At 42.6% G+C, this 14,036-nt stretch overlaps 1 protein-coding gene across 1 annotated transcript in view; it reads right to left on the bottom strand.

Moving 5' to 3' along the window:
- Nucleotides 1-14,036, bottom strand: part of lama2 (laminin, alpha 2) — a 149,393-nt gene that overhangs the window by 23,568 nt on the left and 111,789 nt on the right. Inside the window, 2 exon segments of the mRNA XM_014205066.2 lie at nucleotides 6,120-6,218; nucleotides 7,187-7,329. Coding sequence (XP_014060541.2) covers nucleotides 6,120-6,218; nucleotides 7,187-7,329 — 242 coding nt within the window.

The raw sequence follows: 14,036 nt of genomic DNA, 5'->3' as shown, positions 1-14,036 counted from the left end.
ACTTGACACAACTGTGGGAAGCATTGGAGTCAACATGGGCCAGCATCCCCGTGGAGCCCTTTCGACGCCTTGTAGAGTCCATGCCCCAACAAATTTAGGCTGTTCTGAGGGCAAAAGGGCAGTCGTTTTTGGGTGAAGTTTTCCTTTAAGTCGCCTCCTTACCATTTAGAATTGAGCTTTGATTAATTGCTAGTCCAATACGTCTGCCTGAATCCAACAAGACCTTCTGCTGGCTCACTGCATTTGTGATGCACATTGGAATGTTTTTCGATGCACTCTTATCGTGTTTGGGTTAAGCTGGCACATTGCCTCTTCCAGACAATCATGTCCACCATCCTGGCTGTCTGCCCTGGAGTTGCCCTGTTGACATGGCGACATTATGGTGAATGGGGAAGATGCAACCACACACGACAAGCTCATAAGGCAGGTGTTCACTACAATGAACCAACACAATCTGACAGTCAATGCCATCTTATTGGGCCTTCATATGTCATAGGAATTGCACCTCTCCAACGTCAATGCCGTCCTTAATCTCCCAGAACTCTCCTTGATAAGCCCACTCCACAATCAGTCCTCTTCTCAGGCAGTTACTAGAGACAGAGACACCATGGAAATAGTATTCCCAACATCCCTATAAGGACATATGCCATTTATGGCATACAAGAGGCACCTTAGGATGGGAAGACTTGCTGTATGTGATGGTTTATGGTGGCTGGGGATTGACTGTGAGACAGTCGCTTGATCATCTCCATCTCCTCTGCAACTCTTTTACCGTCCATTGAAGCCCAGGGATCATCTTCAAATGTATATGGGTGTGGAGCTGTGCTATGTCCCTCACAACCAACGCTTCTCAGTCATAGTCCATGACCCAGCTACACTCGAACTAACCTCTAAGTAACCTGAGGTCACCCTCAGAGGTGCTGTTACTCATCACATCTCCTGCTGGGCGTGCCCCAGTCTATAACGGCCATAATATCATCCTACCTGACTTCCAAACGAATATAAAGAAATATGTAGGATGTGACCTTCAGGACTATGCCACTTTTAACATAAAAAAACTCTAAAGGCAAGTCTGTTTGTGACAGCTCTTTCACAAGCAGACAAGCAACCATTCCACTACTGGAGTATTCCCGGCATCATTCAGGTAGGGATAACATTCCAGTTGTTAGTCAATGGGTCTCTTTGGTATGCAAGCTGCATCTGCTGATTGCCTACAGCGAAATGGAAACGGATCATCTCAAAGCCCCAATACTCAGCCAGACATACAGGAAGGATACTACCCTTGTCGCTACAACTTGCCCCGAATGACCAGTTAACTGTGCAAACTGGTCAGGCCCCAGAACTACAACCACCACCGGCTACTTTGTCTCCTCACCCTGTTAGGACACACTCATGTCCTGGTCACCTCAAAGACTTTGAATCAACTTTGCACACTTAGTTTCAGTGAGGGAAATGAGGGATGTATAGTACCAGTCAAAGGTTTGGACACACCTACTCATTCAAGGGTTTTTCTTTATTTTTACTATTGTCTACATTGTAGAATAATAGTGAAGACATCAAAACTATGAAATAACACATATGGAATCATGTAGTAAACAGAAAAAAAGTGTTAAACAAATCAAAATATATTTTATTTGTTAGATTCTTTAAAGTAGCCACCCTTTGTCTTGATGACAGCTTTGCACACTGTTGGCATTCTCTCAACCAGCTTTATGAGGTAGTCACCTGGAATTCATTTCAATTAACAGATGTGCCTTGTTAATAGTTCAATTGTGGAATTTCTTTCCTTCTTAATGCGTTTGAGCCAATCAGGTGTGTTGTGATAAGGTAGGGGTGGTATACAGAAGATAGCCCTATCTGGTAAAACACCAAGTCCATATTATGGCAAGAACAGCTCAAATAAGCAAAGAGAAAAGACAGTCCATCATTACTTTAAGACATAAAGGTCAGTCAATGCGGAACATTTCAAGAACTTTGAACGTTTCTTCAAGTGCAGTTGGAAAAACCATCAAGCGCTATGATGAAATTGGCTTTCATGAGGACAGCCACAGGAAAGGAAGACCCAGAGTTACCTCTGCTGCAGAGGTTAAGTTCATTAGAGTTACCAGCCTCAGAAATTGCAGCCCAAATAAATGCTTCATAGAGTTCAAGTAACAGACACATCACAACATCAACTGTTCAGAAGAGACTGAATCAGTCCTTCATGGTTGAATTACTGCAAAGAAACCACTACTAAAGGACACCAATAATAAGAAGAGACTTGCTTGGGCCAAGAAACACAATCAATGGACATAAGACCTTTGAAAGGCTGGTAATGGCTCACATCAACACCATTATCCCAGAAACCCTAGACCCACTCCAATTTGCATACCGCACCTACAGATTCACAGATGATGCAATCTCTATTGCACTCCACACTGCCCTTTCACGCCTGGACAAAAGGAACACCTATGTGAGAATGCTATTCATTGACTACACCTCAGCGTTCAACACCATAGTGCCCTCCAAGCTCATCACTAAGCTCAGGAACCTGGGACTGAACACTTCCCTCTGCAACTGGATCGTGGACTTTCTGACGGGCCGGCCCCCAGGTGGTGAGGGTAGGTAAAACATATCCGCCACGCTGATCCTCAACACGGGGGCCCCTCAGGGGTGCGTGCTCAGTCCCCTCCTGTACTCAATGTTCACCCATGACTGCATGGCCGGGCACGACTCCAACACCATAATTAAGTTTGCCGATGACACAACAGTGGTCGGCTTGATCACTGACAACGATGAGACTGCCTATAGGGAGGAGTTCAGAGACCTGGCCGTGTGGTGCCAGGACAACAACCTCTCCCTCAACGTGATCAAGACAAAGGAGATGATTGTACACTACAGGAAAAGGAGGACCGAGCACGCCCCCATTCTCATCGACAGGGCTGTAGTGGAGCAGGTCGAGAGCTTCAAGTTCCTTTGTGTCCACATCCCCAACAAGCTATCATGGTCCAAATACACCAAGACAGTCGTGAAGAGGGCACGACAAAGCCTATTCCCCCTCAGGAGACTGAAAAGATTTGGCATGGGTCCTCAGATCCTCAAAAAGTTCAACAGCTGTACCATCGAGAGCATCCTGACGGGTTGCATCACTGCCTGGTATGGCAACTGCTCGGCCTCCAAAAGCAAGGCACTACAGAGGGTAGTGCATATGGCCCAGAACATCACTGGAGTCAAGCTTCCAGCTATCCATGATCTCTATACCAGGTGGTGTCAGAGGATGGCCTTAAAAATTGTCAAAGACTCCAGCCACCCTAGTCATAGACTGTTCTCTCTGCTACCGCACGGCGAGCAGTACTGGAGTCCCAAGTACCACCAAGCCATAAGACTCCTGAATAGCTAATCAAATGGCTACCCAGACTTTTTGCATTGTCCCCCCCTCTTTTACACTGCTGCTACTCTCTGTTTATTATCTATGCATAGTCACTTTAACTCTACCTACATGTACGAATTACCTCAATTACGTAGACTAACCTGTGCCCTCGCACATTGACTCTGTACCGGTACCCCCTGTATATAGCCTCGCTACTGTTATTTTACTGCTGCTCTTTAATTATTTGTTACTTAAAAAAAAAAATGTACTTATCTATTTTTTACTTAACACTTATTTTTCTTAAAACTGCATTGTTGGTTAAGGGCTTGTAAGTAAGCATTTCACTGTAATGTCTACGCCTGTTGTATTTGGCGCATGTGACAAATACAATTTGATTTGATTTTATTATTGGGTGTAGCGAATGCTTGTGTTTGTGTTGCTCTACAACATCCATAGAGTACGACCCTGCATCACACAGGAAGCGGTACATGTCCTAATCCAGGCACTTCATCTCCCGCCTGGACTACTGCAACTCGCTGTTGGCTGGGCTCCCCGCTTGTGCCATTAAACCCCTGCAATTAATCCAGAACGCGGCAGTCCGCCTGGTGTTCAACCTTCCCAAGTTCTCCCATGTCATCCTGCTCCACCGCACACTCCACTGGCTTCCAGTCGAAGCTCGCATCCATTACAAGACAATGGTACTTGCCTACGGAGCAGCAAGAGGAACTGCCTCTCCCTACCTTCAGACTATGTTCAAACCCTACACCTCTGGTCTCTTGGCCCTCCCCTACGGGAGGGCAGCTCCCGCTCAACCCAGTCAAAGCTCTTCTCTGTCCTGGCACCCCAATGGTGGAATAGCAGAAGCTAGGACAGCAGAATCCCTGCCCATCTTCCGAAAACATCTGAAACCCTACCTCTTCAAAGAGTATCTTAAATAATCCCACAGCATCCCCCCTCGGATCACCTCCTCAAAAAAGGTGTTTCGTGAACTAAAACTGTCACTTAACCCTCCACTAGCACTGACTTTGCTGATAGTTGCTTTATTAAGGAAAAATATACTTACTATGACTGAGATATATGGTTGTCTCACCCAGCTATCTTGGACTAAGTGTATGTCGCTCTGGACAAGAGCGTCTGCTACATGACTAAAATGGAAATGGTATATTCATAGTTGATATTTCCGCCTATTGTATCTGTGTGTTTACAGGCCTATATTTCCAAGGTGCATGAAGATATCCTAATGCTGTTTGTTTGTGTATTTAGGGCAGACAACTGCCTACTTATAATCCACATTTTAGCAATATCAGAGCATGCAATATTTGGTTACATGAGCTTATATGGCCTATATGGCTCTCCTCCAGCAAGGCAATATTCTGTACTGTTTGAGTTTAGTTCAATTTAACCACTTTTGCAGTAAAATAATTTTACACAACCATCCATTTCATATATGGGAGACCTTAAAGATATGGAAAAACATGGTTGTGTTTTGTTATACCTCGGTAGGGGCATTAAAAAAAATGTGTGAGGCCTTGCTACTGGCCTGACAAGGTTAATCGCTATATATTGTTCCTGTGTGCATGAACCAACAGAGAAAGCCCACGAATACACAAAGAACCAATGTCAATGAAAATACATGAATTCTTTACAATAACCAAGGTTGAAAGATTCTATGCATCTTTGTTTTGAGCGAGGAACAACACGACGCTCAGCAGGGGATTCACAACTTGGACTAAAGGTACTTTTAACAGGCGACATAACAAAGTGGTATTGAATGCCTGTTGAGTTATGAGGACAGAATCAGGGAAAATATCAATGTCAGAATGTATTTTATTTTAATTTTTTTGTCAGAAAAAGGAGAAGTACATTATGTCATTTATAGAGTGTGGATGGTTTGTTGTTAACAGAGAAAGCTCGATCCAAGGATATTTTGATCAGCTTTAATAATGCACATAGATTGTGGCTACTAGCAATGTAATTGTCTGCATCATTTCCAATCCCCCATATATATATATTTTGTATTTTTGTAAATATATATATATATTATTTTAAATATATATATTTGGTATTAAATATATTTTCCTTCTTTATTATTTTCCCCTAACCCTACCAACCCTCCCTAATTTGGGTAAACTAATAGACAATAATACTTAGGCTTCTACTTTCAGCTTACACATACTACAGCATATACATTTTACAGACACAGTATATTTTACATTAGTTATCTTTTCTTTCTTTTTTTTTGTCTATCCAGGATCTTTCTGCAACAGAACATTCTATGTTCTCAGACACAAAGAAAACCTTGCTAGAACCGGTATCTCAAAGTTAAATACAAAAGTATTCATCTGTTTTCAGTCCTCGGTTTCTGTCCTCACTTGAAGTTGATATCTTTCTTTTAATTACAGATTCATTTCAGAATGATTAACAAAAAAATCTATTGTTGTAATGGTCACTGTTTTTGACTGTATGTATCAACTGAAAGCTAACATATGACCTAACATCAATCAAAATATTGATTGACTAACCTTGTCATTCCAAAAATTAATAAAATAAATAAAAAGCTTCACTCACAACTGCCTATATCTTTCACACTAATTATTGTAAGCGTACATTGATGGCTTTATGAATTAGGATGGTCCAGTTTCAGTTGACCCATTTACTAGACTGTGACGAAGGAGCCAGGACAGCCACATAGTGGCCACAGCGACAGTAGCGCCAGCCCCTGGGAACTCAGGAGTGGACAGTGTCAGCCTGGCCTGAGTGTCCTACCTACCCGACTCAGCAGATCGTCCATCTCTGTCACCAGGCTGCCCAGGTTACTGTCGGCCAGCTGCAGGCGCCTCTCCGGCGAATTCTGTGGCGAGAGCATGTGCTGTGTGGAAGACAATGCACGTGTGTGCGCGCACACACACACACACACACACACACACACACACACACACACACACACACACACACACACACACGAGAGAATGTCAGAATGGGGCATTAGGCAGAAAGGTCATCTACTGTTTAAATCACCATGGGTCTGGGGAGTGAGGTGTGAGCAGAGCCTCGATACCCTGTATTTAACCATCCACCCCAGCCCAATTCATCAGTGTTATGCCAGTAGGGCTCCTGCCAGACATCTCCTCACAGGCCTATAAGAAGCAGAGCACCAGCAGCTGGAAAAGGGCATCTAGCTCAGTGGATTCCAAAAACGCAGCTTGAGCCAATGATCTGGCTTTCCACATGAGGGTAGCAATCAAGTGATGTCTTCATTGGCCCCCCTTCACAATGCCCTTTAGCAATAATCTGCATCTTTGTTGTGCCTGATATCTCCAGCTCCATCTCCTCTGCTTGCCGAGGATTTGGGGGAACTGCACTCTTGTTATCGCGCCGCTGAGATGCGTTTGAATGCCACTGTTTGTGTAATATATCACTGTTATGTCACTGTTACAGAGTGTGGTGTTTGTGTCTTTGTTCTTTGTGTGAGAGAGAGAGGTGGATGCCGTTAGCTGAGCTATGGTATTGTCTGGAGGGGATATGAGGAGTGTTTGAAACCGGGGTGTGAGTCGGGCTCCACGCCCCCCCGAGACACTAACAGCTGAGAGATATTTACACAGCACCTTGTCCAGGTGGGCAACTTAATCACAACCGATTCTGTTCATCTTAGCAATTCAGTCAGGTACTCACTAGTGTGAGTAAACAAACACGCCAAATTGAATGTAGGCCTACAGAGACAAACTTGATCTTAGGAATCTAGATATCATAGATTTGTCTAATACAGGAATATTGTAGTACTCTCTCTTCGGAGCGAAGGTGAACACTAAAGGAAGTGTTTGGGTGCTTTCTATTCACCTTGAGTTCCTGCGTCATGTTCTCAAACCGGTAGAGGACTTTGTAGGGTGGTGGCAGAGGGGTGGTGAGGTTGACACTGGTGATGATACGATGCAGTCTATCCATATCTCTGATGAGGAGCCCGGCACAGTCATCATCGCAGGCTGTAACACACACACACCGACACACACCGACACACACCGACACACACCGACACACACACCGACACACACACACACACACACACACACACACACACACACACACACACACACACACACACACACACACACACACACACACACACACACACACACACACACCATGGCAGTTAGAAACCTCTAATGACAAGTGGTCTCTAATGACACCAATTAAAACCATTAGAGAGCGTTCAGGCTCGTTCAGAGAATCAAATAATAATCCCAGCTAACGTGTGTGGCCAGGGTGACACTGAGCTCTGAAGCTGTGTGTGGGTGTATACATGGGGGACACTGGGACAGTCTCTCATTGGGACACCAAGACACTCTACTGGGGGTCAATGGGTCAACCCCAAGGGCATGGGGATGCTAATGGTAGCTTGTTGCCTGGCAACATCTCTACCAAAGGGACATGTACTGTCACACATGAAAAAATACGAGTTTACTATAGAATACTACAGCACTTACTATAGAATTCTGTAGTAAATTGTAGTATACTGTAGAATACTATATTACACACTGCAGTATCCCTCAATCATGTGTAGTACTTACTATAGAATTTAGTAGTATACTGTAGAATAGTATAATAAATACTACAGTAATGTCTGCAAAAACACTACAATCTGCAAAAACACTACACTTTTTTAGTAAACACTACATTATTTAATTTGGGTATACCTTGCCCAGTCCAGTCCTCCATATCCCAATTTGTGCCACCCGTAAGTGAGAAACTTACATGCCAATTATACAGTATACCATATATTGTGTTCCCTGCAGGTTATAGAAAAGAGCAGAAGCTCTGAACTATCTGTTCAGACCCCAGTCCTACCTGCCTACAGTTTATGGAAAATGTGCTATTTTTGTATTTCTCCAGTAGGCCTCCAGTTCTATGTCAAAGATAGTAAAACAAAAACACTATAGTAAATACTATAGTAATGTCTGCAAAAACACTACAGTAAATACGACAGTAAACTACAGTATGCAAAAATATTACATTAATTACTACAGTATATACTACAGTTTTATTTTACTACATTATTTATACTATAGTTAACTATAAATACTACAGTATACTACAATAAATACAAGCCTGCAAAAACATTACAGGGAATACTACAGTAAAGTCTGCAAAAATTATACTGTGAATACTATAGTATTTATACCATAGACTTTTTCATGTGGGGTAGCTACAAGGGCGACTATGTTAGCACCGGAGAAGAGGACAAAGTCTGGGAGAAGTGCTTTTTAATCTGAGCGACATGGTGGAACGGGTTGAACCCCAGCTTCCTCCTCCTTCACCTTGTTTAGTTTCATCCCATTCCCCCACACACACCAGCGCTCTTTCAAAAGACATAAACACTCTTTGAAAACCCTTCAAGGTAGCCATCCTCTATCCTCTACTCTTTAGGCTTTGGAGAATCCTGGAGTTTCTGTGCTGGTTTGAGATTAGACAGGAGCAACACTGGGGGAAGGGATCTCGAGCGTGAAATTTAACACAGTGTGAAATGGCTTTTGGCAGCCCATTATGAGTGTTCGACATGCCACAAGCAACGAGAAACAAAACACACACAGTACACACACGCACACACACACCACTACAATCAACAAACCATGTGTGAATTCATCATATCCTTTGAATTTCTCCTGAATTTTGCCACATAAAAAATTAGTTGAGAAATTAACGTCAGAAAAGTTTGTTTTTTATATGCCTGCTGTTATAAAGGAGGAAGGCCTGACAATCCACACAGTAAGAGAGCACACATCCTGTGAATGTGAGAGTTTGTGATAAAACACTCCAAAATGCACACGCTGCATGAAATACATGCAAATCCTGTTACCCTCCCCAAAGGCAAGACAACATGCAGCCAATCAGTTTCACCTGAATCATCTGACATACTGTATCTAACAAGCAATGGACCCCTACCATCACTGCTTCAGGAAACCTGCTAGAGTCCACGACTGGGAACAGTTAGACATTATTTCAGATAGGCAGCTTGCCAGGTTAGTTGGCACCGTAGCCTACAGAATTGTATCTAAAACATACAGTACTATTCATTGCCTGAAGTATGATAACATGTAGTCTCAGACAAATTACAATAATTCAAGAGCAAACAATGTTACAAATGAAGCTCTGATAACTTTCGACTTCATTTTTGACAAATATAGTGACCGCCATCTTTGTTTACTTTGGGATTGGCACTTGGGATAACATGTTGTCTGCCGTGGGATATATATAATATAGCCTGTAGTACATTGTCTCCCTCGGCCCTGCCAATTGCTCAAAGCAAATGATCGGACTTGCTGTGCTATGCTAAATCTAAATTATTAACATCGGGGGGATCTTAACCTGGATTGGTTGATGCCAGTATCAGATAAACTGAAAGATATTTGCACTGAGCTAAATTGAACTCAAATGATAACTAAACCAACCTGCCCCAACTTAAAACAGCATGAAAAATCTACTCAGCTACACTTGTCTTAAATTATGTGTTAAATTGCTTAGATCGTAGGATTCACTGTGCTGCCATATTTATAGACCTATCCAAGGCCTTTGATACTGTCAACCATCACCTACTCATTCCAGCTGTCTTGCAATTGGTTTGGGAACTATCTGTCAGACAGGTCACCATGTGTGCTTTCTGATGGTGTCAAGTTACCTTGATATTACTAAAGGTGTCCCGCAGGGGTAGATTTCAGGACCTGTTTTCTTTATATAAATAATATTGGTCTATCTGCAAAAACCTGTAACATTCATCTGTATGCTTTTGACCCTACTGCTGACCAGGCTATGTTATAGCTGCAATCTGATTTTGTTGCTTGCAGAAAGCCCTTGTTGATTTTAAATTGATACTTAACACAGGAAAAACTGAATGTATGTCTAATTCTCTTAGAAATATTTCAGATGGTTTACACACAGATGGCATTGGAGGATTTTCTCTTCGAGCAGGTTCCCGTCCTTAAACATCTGGGATTTTGGATTGACAAACATTTGAAGTTTAAACAACATATGGATGAGCTAGTTAAGAAGCTGAGATTTAAAGGAGGCTTCTTTTATAGAACTACGTCATGCCTCTCTCTAAACAGCAGGAAGCAGGTTGTACAAGCAACCTTCCTGCCAGATCTTGATTATGGTAGCACCTTTTATCAGAATGCAGCAGCCACTAACCTAAAAACCTTGGATGCAGTGTACCATAGTACGCTTCGCTTTATCACAGGTGACAGGTTTAATACTCACTGCATCCTTTATCAGAAGGTCAGCTGGCCCACTCCAAATTTCCGTAGATCACTTAATTTCTCCTTTTTTTGTTAACAAAGCTTTGCTGCACAAGCGTGCAACATACACTACATGACCAAAAGTATGTGGACATCTGCTCGTCCAACATCTCATTCCAAAATCATGGGCATTAATATAGAGTTGCCCCCCTTTGCTGCTATAACAGCCTCCACTCTTCTGGAAAGGCTTTCCACTAGATGTCGGGACAATGCTGCAGAGACTTGCTTTCATTCAGCCTCAAGACCATTAGTGAGGTCGGGGACTGATGTAGAGTGATTAGGCCTGGCTCACAGTCTGCGTTCCAATTCATCCCAATGGTGTTAGATGGGGTTAGAGGTCAGGGCTCTGTGCAGGCCAATTAAGTTCTTCCACACCAATCTTGACAAACCATTTCTTTACGGACCTCGCTTTGTGCAAGTGGGCATTGTCATGCTGAAACAAAGGGCCTTCCCAAAACTGTTGCCACAAAGTTGGAAGCACAGAATATATATATAATGTCATTGTATGCTGTAGCATTAAGATTTCCCTTCACTGGAACTAAGCTGAACCATGAAAAACAGCCCCAGACCAATATTCCTCCTCCACCAAACTTTACAGTGGGCACTATGCATTTAGGCAGGTAGCGTTCTCCTGAAATCCGGCAAACCCAGATTCATCCATCGGACTGCCAGATGGTGCAGCGTGATTCATCACTCCAGAGAACGCGTTTCCCATGCTCCAGAGTCCAATGGCGGCGAGCTTTACACCACTCCAGCTGATGCTTGGCATTGTGCAGGGTGATATTAGGCTTGTATGCGGCTGCTAAGCCACTGAAACCCATTTCATGAAGCCCCCGACAAACAGTTATTGTGCTAACGTTGCTTCCAGAGGCAGTTTGGAACTCGGTAGTGTGTTGCAATTGAGGAAAGGCGGTTTTTACACGTTACTCATTTCAGCACTCGGCAGTCCCATTCTGTGAGCGTGTGTGGCCTACCATTTCACGGCTGAGCCATTGTTGCTCTTAGATGTTTCCACTTCACAATAACAACACGTACAGTTGACCGGGGCAGCTCTAGCAGGGCAGAAATTTGACCAACTGACTTGTTGGAAAGATGGCATCCTATGACGGTGCCACGTTGAAAGTCACTGAGCTCTTCAGTAAGGCCCTTCTACTGGCAATGTTTGTCTATGGAGATTACACAGCTGTCTGCTTGGTTCTATACACCTGTGTCAGCAATGGGTGTGGTTGAAATAGCCGAGTCCATCCATTTGAAGGGGTGTCCACATACTTTTGTATATACACTACCGTTCAAAAGTTTGGGGTCACTTAGAAATGTCGTTGTTTTTGAAAGAAAAGCACATTTTTGTCCATTAAAATAACATCAAATCAATCAGAAATATAGTGTAGACATTGTTAATGTTGTAAATGACTATTGTAGCTGGAAACGGCTAATTTATAATGGAATATCTACATAGGCGAACAGAGGCCCATTATCATTATTCTTTTTGTGAGAAATGAAGGCTATTCCATGCAAGAAATTGCCAAGAAACTGAAGATCTCGTACAACGCTGTGTACTACTCCCTTCACAGAACAGCGCAAACTGGCTCTAACCAGAATAGAAAGAGGAGTGGGAGGCCCTGGTGAACAACTGAGCAAGAGGACAAGTACATTAGAGTGTCTAGTTTGAGAAACAGACACCTCACAAGTCCTCAACTGGCAGCTTTATTAAATAGTACGTATTCTGTTTATTGTCCAGTCTGTGATATGGCTTTTTCTTTGCAACTCTGCCTAGAAGACCAGCATCCCGGAGTCGCCTCTTCACTGTTAACGTTGAGACTGGTGTTTTGGGGGTACTGTTGGGGGTACTATTTGTCAGTTAGAGCTAATTTACCAGTTACGTCTATTGACAGTTGTCGCAGTGACATCATAAACAATCTATTGAAATAGGTACATGCATAGTGAAGTCTTTTGTTTAGATATGTAGCTAGCTAGCTAAACAATGAACCATAATCCCAACTCATAAAGTTACTACCATGCATGAATCTGCAGGTAGCTAACCAACCAGGTTCAATGTTAGCTAGCTAACATTAGGCTGTAACTAGCAATGCTAATGGTTCTGAGATACGAATAATATTACTACAGAGATCATATACGTAATGTTAGCTAGCTAGCCAGCCAGCTAATGTTAGCTGGCTAGCTAACAGTACACTTTAACTTGAAATGAAAAAGACTATCTGACAAAATTAGAAATGTGTAATATCTGAAAATGTAGCTAGCTAGACTCTCTTACCCGTATACATGGATGAACGCTTCTCCCTCTCTGTCACGGGTGCAATGGTTTCCCTTAGTTTGAAGATGTAATCCGGAGACAGGTGATTAATACAACAGCCTTCTGTGTGTTGTCTTTTCGACCCAGTCTGCATATTTGCAATCAAATGCCAGAATCTCCTTAGCTATCATACTCTTATTCCACTGATTTCAAAACTCGGTCCTCCAGAAAGTGGAGAGCAACACTTACGCAGTTCTACTACATGATATCTTTCAAAAAAAGCAGCATTAGATAGGATTACCTACACATACTGACCATCTCATATTATAGACAGAAGCTACTACATGGCAGACCAATCCAAACTCATCTCTCGGCATGTCCAGCCCAGTTATTATCTCAGCCAATCATGGCTAGGGGGAAGGTTACTGACTTTTTCCATGGCTAAACCAACTAGGCTCGTACTTTAACAACTGTAATCATATTTGCAGATGGCATACAAGTTTGTTATTAAGGCACATGAAAGTTCACATGTTCCAGAAGGCATTTCTGCCCAAAAACGCATTTTGATAAAAAATGTAAGTTTACGTTCAAATGGCGCTCCTGTGAAGTAGTGACGCGCGACATACGCCTAGTTTCCTCAAACAAGTAACATACTGTATGTCCTATATTTGAGAGATGTAAGAAAGCTCAGTTTATTTTATTTTTTAACCTATATTTAACTTTTTGGGGCACTAAACTACATTCATATATACTTCTATAAATTATTTTAACTGGTACCGGGCTACCTTCAGACGAGTCTTGTGAAGCTTGTGGGCGTTCTAGAGCAAAACAGCCAACATGTATGTGTTCATGAGAGTCTCATCTTTCCATAAAGGAGCCATATACCATTCGGACGCTACAGACGTTTTTGTGAGAAGACACATTTTCGGGATGTCTCCTGGTCTGACAAACACTGCTGTTGCTCTGCCACCTCTGGTGCCAATAGGGCAGTTTAGAACGCTGATGAGGAACACATTCACAGAGGTTTGCGAGTGTTTTGGTTGATTGCAATTTGTGTTGTTGAAATGTAGTGTATCTGTTGTATGTTGTAGTATATTTTTTGTTGTTGCTGTTTTATTGAATAATCATCTTGATTTGAGAATTGTTTGTT

This window comes from Salmo salar, chromosome ssa06, assembly GCF_905237065.1.
Source record: "Salmo salar chromosome ssa06, Ssal_v3.1, whole genome shotgun sequence".
In the NCBI taxonomy this organism is placed as follows: domain Eukaryota; kingdom Metazoa; phylum Chordata; class Actinopteri; order Salmoniformes; family Salmonidae; genus Salmo; species Salmo salar.
This window is presented reverse-complemented; position numbering and strand designations above follow the sequence as displayed.